We start from the raw sequence: 19,794 nt of genomic DNA, 5'->3' as shown, positions 1-19,794 counted from the left end.
AATCTCCCCTGAGAATTGGTTGCCTCCCCTTTGCAAAAAACTTTAACCCAAACACTGGTTATTTGTCAAACATTAGCATGCATGTGATCTTTGTTTCTCCAAATTAAATCGAGCAATTCCTACCCGCTGTCCCAGTGGGCAATCACAAGCAATTCCGTTAATTAAATTATCTCTGATTCTGCAGCTCTGGAATCTCTCAATTGACTAAGTCTGTGCTTTATCATCAACAAAATACCGGACCAAAAAGGAAACAAAAAGATGCTGATGTCAAAGTGATTGGCTTCAGTTAACCCTTCCCAGTTGGATTCAAGTGCTGCTCAAGGAACTGCTGCACTGGAATGAGCCCACGAGCAAGAGCTCCGTACCAGACACCAGCAGCAGCTGTTCACTTCTGTTTCCTTTCCATCACGCAGGAAAAAAAAAAAAGTAATACATCACTGCAACCAGCATCCTATGTGAGAGCCACAGAAAGATGCAAACTTAACTGCTGAAGAGGTAGAAAACCACCTCAAAGATCAGTGAGCCCCTGTGAATACCCTATCCTCCCCTTACCCAGATCTTCCTTGATGTACCCCGCTGTTGACGAGTCTCTGTAAAACATTCCCCTTTGGTTTATTTCTACTGGATATAAATTTTCCTTTCTTCATAAACGGCCACACTGTACACAGCATTCCATAAATTTTTACAATTCCACTGTTTGTATGTACCTTGTAAAAAATGCTTAGCACTGATTAAACGCACCACTAATAAAATTTCATGGGCTACTTTTGACACTTGATATTCTGACCTTCTTCTCTCTTCCTCACACGTTTATTTTTGTTTTCATATGCCTGTAAACACAGAGTGGCAGAGGGAAAAACGTACAGTCCCCTGACCAACCTGAGAGCGATGTCTTTCTTTATTTTTAAACAAAGACTTTATCTTCCCTTGTCCAAGGCGGAGGACCTGATCCCAGCACAACATACCTGCCATTTCCCCGCACCGGGGGCAGAGGTCAGGTCACTAGCAGCTTACATATCATAAATATTACAAACAGACTGGTCGATGCTTTGAAGGCAGAGTCGAGCTAAAGTAAGATTCCAGGAGCACTATATCCAGAGCCATATCCAGCCACAGATGACAATTACCATAACCACGACTGCATTGCAGAAGAGGAAGCCTGCTCTGCACAACTTGCCTTGGGGGGCAGCAATCTTTAAGACTTGATAAAAATGATCCAAAAGAGACCCCGACATCAGTGCGCAGCCACTTCACTGCAACAATCCTTCAATGTGTTTGAGTGAGGGCAACTTTTTCAGCCTAGTGACCGCGTTTCACCAGACTGCAACATGCTGGGCAGGGCTGCTGTGATGCTGGTGGCAAAGGCACTGGGCCACTGAGCACTGAGGGACAGCAGAACATGACGGTGCTGTCTTGGCTCACCCTCGTATGCTGCCTTCAACAGAACTTCCTTGTTACTTGAGTTTCAAACACCAACTAAAAGGACCCTTGAGTCTGCTGGGACAAGAACGTTTGTTGTTTCCAACCTGGTGAAAGAATCCATCCCCCTTTCAACTCAGCGAACATCACCAGCAGCACGTGCCAGTGCTAACAGCACAGGGACACATCTGGGCAGTGGGGTGAGCTACTGGGAGATAACAGGGACACGAAGGCCTTTTGCACTTATTTACTCCTCCTACAGGGGTGCAAGAGCACAGCACAGAAGTGGAAAAAAAGGTATCCACCAGCAAGTAAAATGCTTAAATTGATAGTTAAGCTTTTTAACAGCAAGTCACAGGTGGCCTTTAAAGGAAAGAGACACAGCTCAGAAATTTTAAGTATTGTAAGTCTGAAAGAACCGGAGGAGTGTCAGTCGCTGGTGGCAGACTGACTGCTAATTGCCCCAGAAGGTGCAGGCTACAGCACTGGCACGATGTACTGCGATTTTATTTCGCTAGATGAGCTGGCTACGGCAGAAGGGGCTGCATCCCTAGCAGTAGAAAACTGCCCAGCAAAGCTGTAATCAGTAGAGCCAGGTCAAATCATACCAACCGAAGTTTAGACCCTCTGTCTGTGAGGATGCCAGCACTAAAAGCAAATCATCTGGCAAGCCATCAACACTTTAGGAGCTGGCTTCCCCTTTATTTAGCTAAAAATCTCATTTATTGGGTTTATTTGTTTTTAGACTAACCTCCTTTAAAAAGGCTGACTTATAATCCTGTAAAACATTGTCACATGTATTGAGGAAATTGGCAAGGATGCTAATTTATTGTCCTCTAGGAAAAAAAAGGCTCTCTTTCCTTGATTAATGTATGTTTTTGTATTGTAAGATATTAAAGAATGTTGCTTCACCTGTAATTATAGAGAATAGTTTATTTTGGCAAAGTGCCCTGGCTTCTGGTTGCCAAGTTATGAATAATGCAATGTTCCCCATTCTAATTTCCGTGTTCTAAGTTGTGAATTTGGAGCGGGGTGCATGCAAGGGCACACACACACAGACGACGCTGCGGCTCTCTCCGTCATGAGCGCCTCTATTTTATACTTGCTTGCACAACTTGTTAATACCATCCTCTGCTTGCCAAATCCAGAGTTTGCTTCTGACTAATTTCATCTTGATGCAAACCAAAACTGTTGTCTTTTTTTTTCCCCACAGAAGAATTATTTCTCTTACACTTGCATGCACCGTCACAATACCAGAGGGGAGCTTACCGCTGCAAGGAGGCGTTTTAAGCCGCATTTAGCTGGGACTTGGGTAAAGATTCCCCAAAGAATTTAATGACAGAAGAATTCATTATGCTTTCATCTCTCCTCCGCCTCTACAACACAGAGCCCAACAATGTCTTTACAGGAGCAGGAAGTAAATTCAGGCACTGGCTCTTTCTCTCTCTCTTTTTTTTGGCCCACATTTCGCTGGGACACATGTGCCCAGCCCCAATCAAAACAGAGACAGATGGCACCGCTGATCATTCAGAATGGAAGGAGCCTCGGAGTCAGCATGTTTAGATGCATTTGTAGGGCTACACAGTATCTGCTGGCCACTGGGACTGATTTAAAAAGACGGCTAGTGAAAGTCTGAGCTCGCGCCAAAATTTTAACTGTGCCATTTGAGCAATTATGGTTCGACATGAAAGCTGGGAGAAAGAATGCATGGGTCATTCGGATTTCGATTTAGAGACTATGTCCCCTGTTCCAAAGAGGAAATAAATGCAATCCCATTGCTTTACTGGCGATAAAGGAAAAAGCCATGATACGAAAGAATATTTTGCTGCAGCACGGTTTTATTGAGGCACCGCTGGCTGAGTTAGAAACTAATCCTCTAAACAGAATGCCCAAATATAAATAAATGCACATCTAATGCATTAACGTGTCAATTCACCTTCCAAATGCAACCCTCACCTTGATGATCCCAAGTGTATTCCAAACAGAAAGCACAATGCACCTTCACAGATCCTTCCTTAACGTAAATCAGGGCCATTCTTCTGGCAGTGGAGATAGGAAATGCAGCTCCTCTCCCCAACAAAGAACATGGGTTAGAGGTTCCAGCCTACCAAGACTTGTCTTGATCCACAAGCAGACAAGTTTGGATTATGATCGAGGGCCAGGCAAAACTGTTTCTCTCCTGGAAGACTTAGGTCTGCTGCAGCCCAGCATCCTACTGTGGCCTGGAGGTAGTCTGGGATTATTGGTAGCTTTGGCTGGACAATCAGGGCATTAAATTTACAAAATATCCCCGAGGTGAAAGAGGAATAGCAGATTCCTAACTGAAAAAGTCTTCAGAAATTGGACATGTGGCTGAGTCTTGTGGCCAGCCTGTGCGCACAATGATATGCTTTCTACTCCCATGGCCTGCCTCCAAACTGCCGAAATAAACAGGAAATATCTATGCTACTACAGCAGCACTTGGATTCCTCTGCAGCCTTTTAAGGGCCTCACCGTCGAGGTGATCTGCTTTCCAGAAGCTCCATTCATGAGCACTGATTGGAGGTGCACAAGGGCAGCGTGATAACACATCCTCCAGACAACTTCCTACAACTTGTGCTGCCCGGCCTAGAACTTTTACACCGTGGCCGTTTCCTTTCACGGGGAAAGAAAGGCTCAGAATTAGCATCATTTAAGGTAATCGTGCCTTCAAAAAGAAACACGAGGCCATTAAAAGAGGCCAATGCACTTTAGTATCACATAACCAACTGTGGTCCCGGAGCTGGAAAAGGAAACAAGCAATGGAAAGGAAGGACAGGTCATGAGCTGGCCATCCAAGGGAAGGGCTGGAACGCTTATGCAACCGAGTGGGAAACAGCAGCTTTGGGGGGACAGAAACTGTCCAAAACAAGGAAGAAAGGAGCAGAAGTGAATGGGTAAATAGGACAAACTGGCCATGGTGGTGGGGAGTGAGTAAAGATGAGCACTGACAGTGAAGCAAGGGCAAAAACCAACATGGTTATTAAACAACGTTAATTACAGCACTTGCTATTACACAGTGGGTAGTGACACCGTTGGGTTGTGTTACAGAGGCAGAGGAGATACGAAAGCATAGTGAATTCTTCTGTCATTACATTCTTTGGGAAATCTCCACCAAGCTAAATACAGCTTAAGACTCCTTCCTGCAACAGTAAGCTCCCCTCAGTTGTATCACAACTGTGCATACGAGCGTAAGAGAAAATTACACGCTCTGCAGTTGTCCCAGACATGGTTTGGCTGAGAAGTTACACAGTTTTTTTTTTTTTTTTTTTTTTTTTTTCCCCACTCCTTCATATTTATATTTACTAACTATAATCTAAGAAATGCATAAACAACCGAGAGCTGAAATCCAACACCCTGTTGTCACACAGCAGCTGGCACAGCACAAACACTTGCTGAGTTCTGTGATAATGGCCAGTAAGTGCCAAAGAAAGCAGCAGCCCTATTAATGCCAGTACGCAGACAGCCTGTGCGGCCAGGGCTACCCTCCAACAGATGCACGGGAGCAACAGCAAACTGGCACTGGAAGGGGCACAAGATGATCCCCTTTCTGCTTTTCAAAGGAACATTCCCATCCAAACAGGGAACACAGCCTACATTAAAAATAATTGTTACTTTTCTCTTGAGAGCCTCTGGGCACCATACAAATATTTCCTAAAAATAAAAAATAAAAAAAAACCATCCCTGCCTGTTAATTCTTACAGCGTAGGTAAGGGATGTGAATAAACAGTCACATCCTCAAAATATTTTCAGAACGAACACAGCGGGATCCACAATGCTCCATCAGAGACATTGTTAAGCACGACAGGCTAATTTTAGGGACAAGTCCTCTCTCTGACAAGCTGCTCACACATCTAAGGGCAGAATTCTTCTGCTAGAAGGCAGCTGCTTTGTGTTTTATAAGCTAAAGTTTCTCTTACCTATGGAATAACTCCAATATTTCACAGGGAATCATCATCCATCTAACTGAAGTACCCTCTAACGGACCATCAGCCTCATATCCCCTTTGAAATAGCACAGCTGAGCACTTGCTGGGCCACGATTTATTTTTTACCTTCCGAGACATCTTGCTAACTCTATAGCTCAATAGTGACAGTCGAATTTCACACTGCGATAGCCCCCCATCGATTTTTCACTCCCAGGAAGCAACTCCACAAATTAAAGTTAACAGCATTTCTGAAACTAAGAAAAAAAGAAAAAAAGAGAATGGGAGGGCAGAGAGACACGAAGGGCAAGATGCCTAAGCTACCCCTCCAAGATCGGAAGATTCCTTCCTGGGTTTGAACTTGTTGCAGGACAGGGATGCTACTGCCACCACCGCCCGCAGTCACCATGGGTTAGCAGACACTTCAGCTCTGAAACATTACAAACTACAGAAAGATGTCAAATACTTGTCTATAAAGAACTCCACCAAGGAGAATTAGACCAAATCTCTGGACACAGCTGTGCTGAACAGAAATACCATCCTCACCCCCAGGTCTGAGCTCTTACCGTTAGCCTGCCTCGCTGGGCTTTGTTAACCACTAGCCTGTGGTGAGCTGCGACAATTTCAGTTGGAACAGTTGTAATAAAGTTTGAGAGCATCACTGGCATACCCAGTTTCTCCGGAACAGTTAAAAGAGGGAGCAGAATCAAGAAACCCCTCCCAGCTCTCCAGCGCCAGAGCCTGAACACCCAGCCTGGAGGATGATGTAATGTGAATGTCTCACTTCGTAAAAAAACCTCAACATCTGCCCATGCACTCTTCCAACTGTGACCACCAGTACTTATTACATTCTACTGAATTAGTGAAAGGAAGAACTAAAACCTAAAAAATACATAGTAAATCTGGTCACAAGCCCTGAGACACAAGCAGCACTCAGCCCAGCCGTGCCTCCTCAGCCTGGCTTCAACAACCCCACGCTTCAGTTCAGCTTCCTGGACCTTGTCTAAGGTTTGCACGGGCTGGTCTCAGACCAGACCCTCCAGCTGCAGATCCTCACCAGCAGCATCATGTTCTCCCTTGGAGCACAAAGGGCTGGGTCATTTAATGACTCCAAGTAATTTTTTAATTTTATTCTTGCTACACGATTTTCTTGTCTACCACCAAAGCCTATTAATGGTGTGACATTACAGCGAAGGGCTGGGAACGCTTATCCTCTGGTGTGAATGCACAACGGCTTCTGCTTCCCCGTGACATAGTGGCTTAAGCGTGGCTCCTTCCCTTTGAGGCCTGAGCTAATCCTCTGGCTTCACGCTGGAGCAGAGGCTCCAGTCTCAACCCATCTCCCCAGGAGCAGAGACCCTGAGACCCAGACCTCACCTACTGCTCTCACACGTTTCACTCTTTGCACAGGGAATCTACCCTGAACTAATTTTAAGCGATGCTCGCTCACACAATCCTGCACCAGCACTCCTCCGGAGCCTACGCTTCCAAATAGCTGCTTTGGAAAGAGGTGTGGGAGGGAGGGTGGGGGGAGAGAAGATGAGAAAAATAGAACAAACACAATTGCTTTTTGTCTCCCAGACCCTCTTTTTAACCCAACAAGCATCTCATCCAATGAAGCATGATGAGCATGAAGTGTTATATAAAGAAGATAATTATAAAGGGATTTAATGCTTGGCAGGCTCGCATCGCAAGGTTTATGGCAGAGGTAGCGTACTCACTTAAACAGCCATGCGTCCGGGTTTGCTATTATGCGTGCAGTGCTGCTGGGGCCAGGCGGAATCAGAAACAAGATTTGTTTTACGGAAAAAAAAAAAAAAAAAAGAGTGCAGCCCCCTTCCCACCGAGGATGGCAGCTCCAGTCCCACCTCCTTCCAGTTCTGTCCCATCCCTGATTAATGATGTTGTCTGCCTGATTTATGACCCACCCCAACAGATTAGAGTTTCCCTCTTCAACCTCCTCCCCTCCCGCCAACCCCCCCCCTCAGAAGGCACAGCCACACTTCACTGGAAATATTAGAGAATTATTAAATAAACATTCATACGTCATGTCTCTTCCCATACTGAGCTCATCGTAGTCAACGCTCAGCGGCCGGGCCCTGTTTGCTTTGGGGCTGACACCAAACAGCTGGAGTGATTCATGGAGAGGCTGGCTACAATGCTCTGTGTCATATATCATGCTCGCAGCGCTCCCTGCCCCGGCGGAGATAAACTGATCAACCACAACGGGCTGGAATGAATTTATGACAACACAAAATTGAGGAAAACAAATGGGAGGTGACCCAGTGGGCCACTAACCCAGACTCTTTCGCTGGCCTGCAATCTAGTCTGGTGGCAGAAAGCAAAATTGAACATTGGCACTCTGAATTAAGATGCTGGCTTTTAACCCCGGGGAACCTCAGCTTCAAAATGGCGCCAGCGCCCCTGCGGGCAGCACCTCACAGGGAGGAGGGAGGAAGACTTGTGTGGGGAAGGCGCTCTGGTGGCCCTGAGCGTGCAGCCGGGCTTCGGCTGGGCACGGTGCTCGTGGAGGAGCCGGGGCAGGTGTCTGGGCAATTAGGGACAGGCCACTCTCGCCAAGCAAGGCTGCATCTCACGTCGAGATGAGGAAGTTTTCAGCAGCTGAGCTCTGCCCATCTGCTGAGGGCCCCTGCCACCACCTCCACACACGACCTGTCTCTCCCCAGCGGCCTTCAGCACCCTGTGGTGCCCAGACACCCGACATCAGCATGGACGTGCAAGATTAGCTGAGGAGATCTGGGCCCAGCACCAGGCCTCTCCTTACTGTGGCTGCCACACAAAGTTCAAACCTAACACATGAGGTCAATAGCAAGAAACCTTCCTGAGCTAAAGACCCATCGGGACAGGGGGAGCTGAGCCCCATCTGGCCATTTGGCAGGCCAGACACTTCCAAGAAAACCGGGGTTTAGATTGAAGTAACTTGCAAAGAATTTCAGCTGCATGCCATAAGGAGGATGGCTTGCTGTACAGTACTAATGAATTAAAATCAAACAGAACACAAACATAGCATTCTCCTCACCTAGGCTTATTTTTGGAAGAGGGAAGGGGGAAGGAACAGCATTCTTACGAGGCAAGGATCGATACACAGACTGCTGCTAACTCTATTAGCCACTGCTCTGAAGGGAGAGCACGGCTGACCCAGGTGGTAAACCATGTGCTTCTGAACATTTTCAAAAATGCTAATCAGCTGCTACACAGGGCTTAACATGCCAATCAATAACACTGAGATTTAAAAGCAAAAATTAAAGTTACAAACAATGGTGTAAAGTGAAGCTGCCAAAAACTTCCTGCAAGCGCCACCCAAAACAAGAAAAATGAAACCAATTTAGCTCCAGATTAAGAAACAGGAACTAGAGATGAATCAATTTAGCCTGTTGGGCTGGGTCGCCATATATCATGGCTCAGCAGTAGAGTGGGAAACAGCCAGACAGTATGAAACCCTTCCCCCTCCTTTTCTGTAGGCTTCTACCTCTGATCCCTGTTATCAATTAATTTAACAGAACCCCTCTACACCGACAAGCACACAGAGCATTCAGACTCCTTAAATGGCAGGACAGAATCTATTTATCACACACGAATCTCAAAGGAAAGAAGGAAAAAAAAAAGCAGTTAGGAATTCTCCACCTGAAACACCATCTTGCTTTCTGAACCTCAGTGAAATAAAGGGCCTTAAAATAAAAAAAAACTCTCCCTGCTACTTTAAAAATCAGCATTATTGGGAAGACTCAGCAAGACACTAAGGCTCTTCCTGTGATTTCTATCGGGTTTTGCTGACCTTTCACACCTTTTGCAGCAATGAAGCTTCAGCAGGGCAAGGTAATTGTGGAACAAGGTGCGTGCACATACACACGTGTGTGCACATGTGCAAACACACACACACTCCTCCACTTCACAGCAGAATTGGCAAGAGTGTTGTTTGGAAAGGACTCTGGGATCCTTCAAAAGGTGCTAGCTAAAGCCTCTTTGATCAGATTATTAAAGCTATGTCAATTTTATCACTTGAGCTCAAGTGTTCTGGAAAATGTCAAATCCTTTCAGCTCCTGCAGTTTAAAGATTTTCAATAGGAGTGGATCTGGGAGGGTGCAGGGCCACTGGTCTGACAGGCAGGAGGCCCAAAGGGAAGCCAAGCAGTGGCTGAGACAAAAGCTGACAGATCAGGGCAGAAGGGATGCATGTATCCTCAAGACCCTGCCACCAGGACACACGCAGCAGCTGGCTCGCTCTAAGGACAAAGCTGCGTCTGCACCGACCTTTGTGCTCTCCAGCTCCGTAGTCTGCAGCCAAAGTCTGCTCGCTGAGAAGTATCAAACGGCAGACAGCCCACGTTTGGGACATGCCAATAAAAGGTCTAGTAAAAGCAAAGTGCCAAGACCACAAAGCAGTCTTAAAGTTTCCTCTGCAGCAGGGAGTCTCCTCAGTTAACCCCTGACTGTGAACAAACACTTTGCCAGCCTGCCTGGACCATCCCATACCCTGCAACCTACAAGGGGCACAATCTCTTGCATCAGGACAAGGGACAGGAAAAGAACAAATGACATTAACAAAATAACCTTCTGTAAAGTCAGCTTAATTTCACTGCTAGATTTTTCTTCATCCCAAATTATCAGGGATAATTATCCCCCAAAATGTAAAGGCCCCCTGCTTAAAAACTAGTTTTTCATTGCTTCCACCTCATTCAAGCTGTTTTGTCTCTCACTTGATTGTGGGGCATTTTATTTTGGGCACTACTGACTCAAAAAATCCCATAGTTAACACAGTCCATGACAACAGTGTAGAGCTTGTAGTTTTGTGCTTGGATTGTCAGAAGCTGCCAGAGCAGGAAGTCTGTCAAGCAGCCTGTAGAAGGAGGCTGAGAAGTTGTTACTCAAGCACACAGTGCAGATAAAACAATTTTTTCTATCCCAGGCTAGGCTGCAGGATATCCAGCTAGCAGAAAGAGAAAGGAAAGGAGATGAAGAGGAGCACCTAGCATTATCAAACATTCAAACACTGAGACTCAAAACTTGTAATTCAACTGGAAGGCTTGCAGGTAGAACAAACTCAGGGACTGAGTCATATTTACATGAGCAGCCATACAGAGATGCAATCTGCATCTTAAGGGAAAAGAAATTCTCTCAGCAAGGCTTCTGCCGCGTTATGGGACTGCTGCGATCCCCCTTGCTGGAGATATGGAGGGTGGAACAAGCAAGTACCATGGAAAAGAAAGAACAGAGACAATGTGAAGGACTCCTCACAAAAACTGAGATAAATGATACAGTCGATTCTCCAGCAAAAGCAGAAGCAGGATTCCATGGATACATTGATAGCAGAAACCTTGCAGGAAGAATCAAACAGTCTAAGTACAGCTTGACAAGCTAATTGCTTTCTTTCAGGTTAAACTAAGTTTGAATATTTACCTCCTGTACAAAGTCTCAGCTCTAATCTGCACTGTTAGGCACCGTACAACATATGAAAATCCACCACACCTAACATATGGTGGGAAGCATGGATATATCTATTTACACAGATTAAAACTTTACAGTGGAGAAGCCATTTGTAAGCTGCTCTTAATCCCTAGTCACTGGGTCCCTGCCCATGCAGGTATCTGTGGGAAAATTCACCACTGGCCATGTGTGAACGTAGCAATGATAAGTCAACAACAGCTCAGAGACCAGGCTTCACATTAGAGCAAAACTTCCCCTCACTGATAAAAGCTTCAAACATGCCTGCCCTCAGGCTAGCACTGCTTCTGGGAATGCCAGATGGTACCCTATGGTTCTTAAACGAAGAAAAAATGAAAGCTATCCACTTGACACTCACTTTTCAATGTCACTGTTCTTACAGGTCTTCTGCATGGTCTCCTGTTTACTGCTTTCACCATTACTCGTTGAGGGCATTTCTGTTGGGGGAAAAACAGACAAGTTAGTAACAAAACATTTGATCACTGAGATGAAACAGTCTGAGCAAGTTACAGTTTCAAAAGCAGAGGACCAAGAGTCAGTTTCCTGTCACTTTTTGGAAAGAGAGAAGACCAATACAACCCATCCCTGTCTGGCAGGGAGGCCCCCTATCTGGACAGCATAATTCTAAGACTTGGCGCTGAAGATACAATACCCAACCTCTCTTCACATCATACTGACTGACCCTTGCAGATGTGTCAGCTGTTTAAGCCAGGGTTTAATTCAGAAAGGTTTGATGCAGCTGCCACAAAGTGTTCTTCCAGAAAGGTAGGTGGGTATGGAGCAAACTTATCCAGCCCAGACCCTGCTCTTTGCTTCTCCCTTTTTCCAAGACCTTTCAGACACAGACAGGGAGAAAAATATATATGCCAGGTAACCAGTACGACAGAACAGTCTGCTCATAGCTCTATTCTTTACCAGCAGTCCCATGGCTCCTCCCAACACTGGAGGGGATGTGAGCCTTCAGCAAAGATAACAATCAGAAATGAGCCAGATGAGAAGTCCTGGGGCCAGCCTCTGGGCTGTAGGTTCAGCACCATTGCCTCATGTAAAAGGTATGAAGGAAAGAGAGCTCATAGCGAGCGCCATGAGGGCTGCTTCCTCATCACGGCTGTCGCTGTAGTTACTGAAGCTGAACACACCTACAAGCAAGTGCTCCTACATCACAGAAAATAGATGTGATTGCCTACCCCACAGAAGAAAATGCCTGCAATAGGTATCCTATGCTCCTCATTTAATCATCATGCCCTTGGCAAAACTGGTTCTACCCACCCCCCTTCCACTGGCAGTCAGTTAGGTCTTGTAGATACTATAAAGGCTGGGAATAAAATGCCCAAAGCGTTACAGTAACAGAACAGGGAACAGAATCATTGGGACAACTCTCTTCAGGTCGCTGAGCTTCAGTTCCCTTCCTAAGGGAGCTAGAACAGCACTGCCCAGCTCTGGAAATGGATTTGGCATCTACAGCTGGAAAGCGCCAGGTTTTATTACTCTCATATTTCCACTGGGTTGCTGTTTACATTTCCAGTGCTACTGGCATTAAATAAAACAAAGCAACAGTTGAATGGGTTTAACCCCACCTCCCAATTAATTCTACAAGCTTTCAAATAATTTGAATTTCAAATAACATGAATTACAGATTTCACATTTACTTGTTTGCTCTGGAGTCTCTACTACAGGTCATGAGGTAGGATACATCCCAAAGCCTCTAGCATCCCCTTTTAAAGAAAGGAAGATGATAAAGCAACTGGAAAAAAAAATCAACAGGTGCCTACATAGTTTAAACCCCCAGCAGCTGAACATTACATAGTCCAGCTCTGATGGCTCCCTCTGTGATACAGTAGTTTGTCTTTTAGTGACAAGCAAGTCAATCCAACCCCTATCTCTATCACCATACCACTTACAACTGCATTTTTGGGATCTTCCCCAGATCCATCCCCTGACTATAGTTAGCTGTGTAATAAATTTACAAAGAAGATAACGTGACAGTAAGTACACATGTACCTACTGGTACTGCACAAGAGCATTTGTAACTGTAATTTACCTAATTACTGGCAATCAGAAGATATGGAATATCTGCCCTCCTGTAGCATATAGAATAATGTACATATTTAACACTCACCATCGCTGGCCCATTTAGAAAACTCCGGTGTTATTCGAGTACTGGGTGTGCCACCACTAAAAGAGAAAAAGGCAGAATGCTAAAGGTTAAATACGAAGATCTTGCTGCTTGGGAAAAGCCAGCCCTTCCACCCCTAATCCACACACATCTCTCCCAGTACTTCTAATCATCAATCTAGGCACTGAATGTGAGCAGTTGGCCTGCTGCAGGAGGCATTTGTGTGCCAGTCTTCATCTCCACAAGTGATTTCCCAATCTGGTCTTCTTCTAGCTGTGGCCTCTGCCGAATCACACGGGGGTTACGATGCTGACTGAAGGCTTAGGATTCAAATAACACCTGTGACTTAAGGATTGTTCCTGAACACACAGCTACAAAGATGAAAACCTTACTGGCAAACAGAAATCCTCCACATTCCATTACCTTCTTGCTTTAGGAGTAACTGTATGCCACCATAAGTCCCATCTTTTCCATTTTCCCATTTGAAGAACACCAGTACTGAAGTGCAGACCACTCCTGACCTTGTCCATTCAATTGCAAGCCAGTAACAGAGGTAGTAACAGAAAGGAACCTTCCCAGCAGCCTGCATACTTGTGGCCATACAACATCTCAGCTCTATGAGCTGGGACAGGTGCAATCAAAATGTAACGTAGGCTTATGCTTCAGGACATCAGCTGACCTACTACATTTCTACAGAAAGTTGCCAGAATTTCAAAGTGCTTTTACAAGCAACATTATGAGTCCAGAAGATGTGCAAGCTCTTTGTGCCAACAGCAAAAAAATGTCTTAGGTCCAAGTCACACAAAGGAACTAGGTCTCCTGGCCTTGTGTCCTCAGCTGTCTCGCTAAGCATTAGGTGTCCGCAGCAGATACCCTCCTGCTACAATACCCCTTTCTTAACTGTGAAGGAGCTTCAGCATTTTTGAGGCACTGCCTATGGACTAACACTGTTAGCAAAGTATCGAATGGATCAATGGTTTGGATCCAGAGTGGCAAATACACGTTTCTATGGAGTGGAACCTAATTTTGAACGAGTGTTTGTGACAGGCTGAGCAGTAAGAAAACTTCATTTCACTGCTCTATCAATCACTTCAACCTTGACCTCATAGGATCACTTGGTGAAAGAGATAGAGGGGTAATTTAAGCCCTGTTTTATGCAGGGCAGAGGGCTTAGAAAGCAATCCTAGCTCCCTGTTAAGACTCATTTTATTTGCCTGAAACACTTCCCCAAGTGCACTGAATGCTGTCTGCCTACATTCTCCACAAATGTTAGTGGCCAGAGCATACATCCTGTCCAGACCTGCATGCAGGATTAGTTTGTGTACCTTGCAACACTAATGTGATGCAATGAAATCACACCCTAGGTGCCAGACTCCTGATGCACTGAACAAGATTCAGATCTTGTTCACGTGGCATCATGTTACACTAGTACTACTACTGAAAGGATACTTTTCATCATGAAGCATGATGATGCACAAAGCCCTGGTACAGCACAGTTTCCCCATGACGAGAATTCACCTTCTGTCCAGCATTTCTAAGGGAAGACAGCAGTGGCTGGGTGGTGTGGTGGCTAAGGTGAGGGAAAGTGTGCAGGTAGGCTTTATGGGGCTGTGTGAGATGGAGACCCACCCATTACACAGTGCCTCTCTGCAAGCCTCCCTCATTATGACCTTTGCATTCAAGTGAATGGATACCTTCTGCTAATTAAGATTCCCCAAATGTAACGAAAGCAAATTAGAAAGGCACAGCACTTACTTTAAAACAGCACCTCGGAGCGCCTCCCTCTCTTTGGCTTCACCTGGCTCTTCCCCAGTGCAAGGGATAACGTCTGCCTCTGTGTACCTGAGCACACGCGGTTAAGGAGCATACGGCCTTGCTGCAGACAGCGGAAGGTCTGAGGTGGTTAGGACACAGAAGAGATTCATATCAACTGGAAACAAATACGTCAAAAGAAGAGGTGCTGGCATCCATTTAGATGGATTTAGATTCTGGATAAAAGTTTTGTTTTAGGTGAAAAGATACAGACAAGTCCTTAGACAACAACATGATGCTGCAGCCTCTTAGAAGAGAAGAACAATTCCTCAAGCTCTGCAAGTGTAATTTGCACAACTCCATTATTTCTGTTAGGGGTACAGAAATTTTCTACTAGATAAGGCTTCGGGCATCAGTGTTAAAGGCTTGTAGAGATCTCAGCACAATCTGATTTTACAGCTACACATTCCCTCTCATCACAGCTAAGTCAATGTCTGCCTAATATCCTTGCAGGAATTCCTCCTTGATGGCTACACAGCTGCTGTAGGGCAGAATTCATAAAGCTGTGTCTGCAAAGTGTAGCTCCTAGACGGAGAAGTTCCAGAAAACTGCCCTTAATGCCAGTTCTGCACATGAAGTGTCTAATGAAAGGAATAAAAACTCAGTCTCTCAGTTACAGTGGCAGGTGAATAATGCTTGAAATATTTACTGCACAAAGCCCCTGAAATCAAGTGGGTGGCTTGGAAAATAAACTAAATTCCTACCCACAGAGCAGGAAAAGCTATCTATATGGAAGAATTTTGGATGGAGAAAAGAGATTGGTAATAAGTATTGCTTATGAAAGAGACATTAGAGTAAAAAGTAACTTTGATCTCCTGCAACGTCTCATACAGTCTTCACCAACCGGGTCTGAATTTGTGCTCCATCAACAGAAGGCTCTCAAAGGGAGCAACTGGTAATCCCCATTAGTTCAAATAACATGGTAACTGGGGCAGTGGTGCCATTTCCAGTTCAGCTGGACACATTGTCCAACACTACCCAGAGCAGCACTGTATGAGAGCTAGCTGAAGGTGCACCTCTAGGTTCCCTCTCAGCAAGAGCCTTTCAAAAAACGATACTGTGGTTTCCCGTATTCAAGTGTGTCGTCCCCATCCACATCCAGGTCAGCGTCGCTGTCTGGATTCTCCTTGCCACTGCACATGATAAACCCAGAACCTGGAAAAAAAAAAAAACAGAATATGTGGGTGAGTATTTGAATTGGAGACAAGTGAAGGGGCTCTCCTAAGGACAGCAGGACAGCACCAGTCTGCAGGCCGCCCTTTACTCTGAACATGCCCACCAAAGGTACCATCTCCAAAGCCCACACAAAGACTATTCTCTGAAGACTGCACAGAAAACACAGGTATGCTAACTTCCTAGATTTTATGCTCTAAAATGCCCCTCAACATTGAAAATGAAATATTCTCAACCCTTTGCTGTCCACACAAGTTTTGTGTAAGTTGAAGGCAATACAACTCTTTTCACTCAAAGACAAAAAGAATTGAAGCAAAATAGAGAAGGCTGATTTTTCATAGAAGTGGTTAACACAAAAGCTACACTACTAGTATGTAAAAGAAGGCCACGGGGACATTCTGAATTAGTCCTTGCTTCAGATGCAGAGGGCAAGCAGAGGCTAAGATACAATCAGAAATACCATTAAAATAACCCCTCAGACTTGACTTTTTTTTTTAAGCCATTGAAAATGTTTAAGAAAAGCAAACCTGTGTTTAAGATCAGGCTGCACAATCATTAACAGCCTCTTACAAACACTGCTTATGTGGACAAATTTCAGTGCAAGTCAACGGGAGTCCTGCACTTCTAACAAGGGCTCAGGTATGGGTCCAGTCACAACTCCAGCAGTAAGCAAGAGCAAACAGTTTTACCCAAGACTGAACTGTGCAATATGTGCCCCTTTCTAACAATACATAAATTTATTTTGGTTCTCACGCACATTGTTTACCGTGTTATTACCGACTGTAATCAGATTTCCTTTAACTGATTCCAAGTGTGAGCACCTACAGAGATGAACCTTCACTTGGTATTTACTTCCCAGTATTTAGTAATGAGGGAAACACTTATACTGACTTACACTTAAGGCAGAGGTAGCCCGAGCTTTGGTAGATTTCTGCACTGTGAACCTGGTTCTAAGTGTAGAAGTCAGGCTATTGTTAATGCAGGAACACTGAATACAGGTGCACAGCTGAAGAAAGAGGATGTTCCCAGGCCTAAGGGGTGATGGCTGAGCTTGTTCACCCCACTGGGCTCCCACCAGCACGCTTACACAACCTCGCACTGTCAGCAGCAGACTTGCACCTTCCCAGCCCAGAAAAGCGAGCTGTATTTCTAACAGTCTGCATCTGTGCAGAGAGCACGGCAAGGCGAAGGTCTGATTTCCAAGGACACCATGCAGACAGAGCTCTTTACTGGTGCTCTCTAGGAAGGGATGCTCTCACTGATTCATTAAGCCCCCAATAAAATTTGTTTATATGGATTTGATATTTCTCCTCCCTGAATACAAAGAAGGTCCTTAACGAGTGATAACCGCAGCATGACAACCATTTTAAGACTAACCTTTCCTAGAAGCATAAAGCACCTTTTCCTTCGAAGTAATTGCCAGCCTTACTTTTCAGCAGAGGTAACACAACTAGCATCGACAATGCAGCATCCACCCTCTGTGTCAGGTAGCGGAGGAGCCGTGCTCGCAGGTCAGCTCGGCAGTGGCAGCGGGGCAGCCTTCTTCCATCAGAGCCCTCGCGAGGCTGCTGGCCGCACACGGCCAGCCAACGTATGTCATGAGCTGCCTTCTGCTGCGATGGCTCATCCAGTAAATCTCGAAGCCTTCGGTTCATCACAACGTTTGGGAGAAGATTTAGAGTACTAAGAGAGACCTGTCAAAGAAGCTGGATCGTCTTTCAAAGCTGCTCGAGAAGTCGCAGGGGGCGCCGGGGTGGTAATTTACAGGCCTGGCATTTAACCTGCTGTAACACCATCCCCTGCACCTGGCATTACTTTAGCCCATCACTTCTCAAAGGCCATAAACTTTGGACACACAGGTCTTCATTTTTCTTTTGTAGCTGTGGGAAACACAAATCATGAGAAGCTGGAGCTGTGACTTGGCCAGTCCCGGAGGTGATCTGAATGTTAGCCAGACAATGAACACTTGGAGCCCGGCGGGAGGAAGGGGGTCCAAAAGGCTGAATGTAAATGGGACTGCTCCCTACGTGCGTCTCCCTGCAAGAATGCCAAGCACTCAGAAATCAGGCATCTTTCCATCAGTTTCGCTCCCAAGTGACCCAAGCCAACTAGTGGTTTATGGTTAGAGCTTAAGAAAAGATGACCTGCTTACTGCAAAACAATTTACAAATATTACGGCGCCTTGCCTTCAGAATCCCAGTGTCCTTGCTCTCAAAATCTTCGTACTTAAGAAAATCCCTTATGAGTCTAACGGTAATACTCCACAGACCTCTTGCTGAATCTAGCTCTGAAACAGAAACAACTGCATTCCCAGCAGGGTACCAGCCCTCCTGCCCAACGCCGGCAGGTACAGGGGAAGGGTTTGGGCACTACAGGCTGCGATGACAGATGTACGCTGGGATGATCTGATACAGTACTTCCTTCAGAGAGGAGGGCATAGCAGAGAAGTTCACAGGTTAAGATGAGCTGCAGGGAAAGGGCAAATTTTCTTTTCTGATCAAACAGGGACTCCTAGGCCAGGGCCTAAGGAAGTCACAAAAAGGTGATCCAACACTTATCTTTGTATCAAATACGGACTTTTTTTTTTGTTTTTGAACATGACCCCAAGTGTGATTCACTGCAACATGATAAAAAAAATACTGATTCCAAAACTGTATGCTAAACAAAGCAACCGCTGTGTACCAAGAGACTTAAGCTGTGCTATTGGCTTTAGGACTTTAGAGGCTGCTTTAAGAAAAAGGAAAAAATATTCACCAAACATGATTCCGATGTGAATTAAAGGTCTGTAAGTCCCAGTACTGCCACTGCATGCAAGGGAACATGAAAGGAGAGGATGCCAAGCTCGGTCCAGCATCACTTGTGTGAGGGCTGGTGGCAGGCTGTTCGTTCTTACACCATCACCTGAAGCAGGGATGGGTTTTGAGGCCAGTTCCAATGGGCAGGGGTTTGTGCCACAGTTTCAACCTGTCCCTCCTTGTCTGACTTCCTGGGGTTGCTTCCATGCACAAAGCCAGTGAAAACACCCACGCAGCTGTTCAAATATTTGACGTCTGAACTGCTTGACATTATTCATTCATCTCAGGCTCATTCAAACCAGATTTCTGGACAAGTGCTGTTATAAATGGATTAAGAGGGCCACTAAATGCAAGGAAGGCCTGATAGGATCACACCTGCTTCTCACTAACTCAGCTCAAGTGTAAGGAGTGCTCAGAACTTCAGCTCATGCCGGCAGCTCTACAGCACCATCCAGGAGCGAGGAAAATGCAAAATAGAGCACGGAGAGCGTCAAAGAACAAAACAGCCTTCGTGATGGCATTATTTCAGACCCACGAGAGGAGAATGGGAGCTTCCAGAAGACCCTCTACCACCATAAATGGGTGATTTGCAATTCAGCAGCGTGCTCTGGGTTCCTCGGCAGGGCTCGGCTTCTGAAGGACACGCAGTAATTCACTGCCATCCGCAGCACTGCCTAGAGCAGACCTCTAAAACCAACGCTGCTATCCAGAGGTCAATGCTCAGGACTAGAACTTTATCCCAACGTGTTAATAAAGTAAAATCTGACAACTGAATGTTAAGTGGTAAGCTTGACCTAGGAATTCACAGGAGATGTGATCCTGAGGCTGTTATTCATAGAAGCAGCTGCGAATCTTACCCAGAGTCACCTAAGGCCTAAAGAACACAATTCCACCCGTGAATTTGAAAATACCACTTTGAGATTAAAACAAAAAAATGCAAACTCTCCCATATCTTTCATTTCCTTGTTGAAAGAGCTTTTTTTTTTTTCTTGCTGTGCATTTGGTAGGAGGCAACCGCTTGTCATACGCTGCCAGCCCCGATACAATTAGCCTCCCGATGCGAAAGCAGCACA

The 19,794-nt window shown here is 45.5% G+C and overlaps 1 protein-coding gene across 6 annotated transcripts in view; it reads right to left on the bottom strand.

Moving 5' to 3' along the window:
* RNF220 (ring finger protein 220) overlaps positions 1 to 19,794 on the bottom strand; it is a 190,543-nt gene that overhangs the window by 13,620 nt on the left and 157,129 nt on the right. For 5 of the 6 annotated variants that reach the window (XM_035333180.1, XM_035333183.1, XM_035333181.1 and 2 more), the window contains 4 exons: positions 15,812 to 15,908; positions 14,697 to 14,783; positions 12,945 to 13,000; positions 11,184 to 11,262 (listed from right to left, as the gene is read on the bottom strand). In XM_035333180.1, the coding sequence (XP_035189071.1) occupies positions 11,184 to 11,262; positions 12,945 to 13,000; positions 14,697 to 14,783; positions 15,812 to 15,908 (319 nt within the window). Of the gene's footprint in view, positions 1 to 10,390; positions 10,545 to 11,183; positions 11,263 to 12,944; positions 13,001 to 14,696; positions 14,784 to 15,811; positions 15,909 to 19,794 lie in introns of those variants that run through there. The other variant, XM_035333185.1, reaches the window with a different exon arrangement.

The sequence above is a fragment of the Oxyura jamaicensis genome, chromosome 8 (assembly GCF_011077185.1).
Source record: "Oxyura jamaicensis isolate SHBP4307 breed ruddy duck chromosome 8, BPBGC_Ojam_1.0, whole genome shotgun sequence".
Lineage (NCBI taxonomy): Eukaryota > Metazoa > Chordata > Aves > Anseriformes > Anatidae > Oxyura > Oxyura jamaicensis.
The sequence above is the reverse complement of the archived record's forward strand: the minus strand, read 5'-3'. Positions and strand labels throughout refer to the sequence as shown.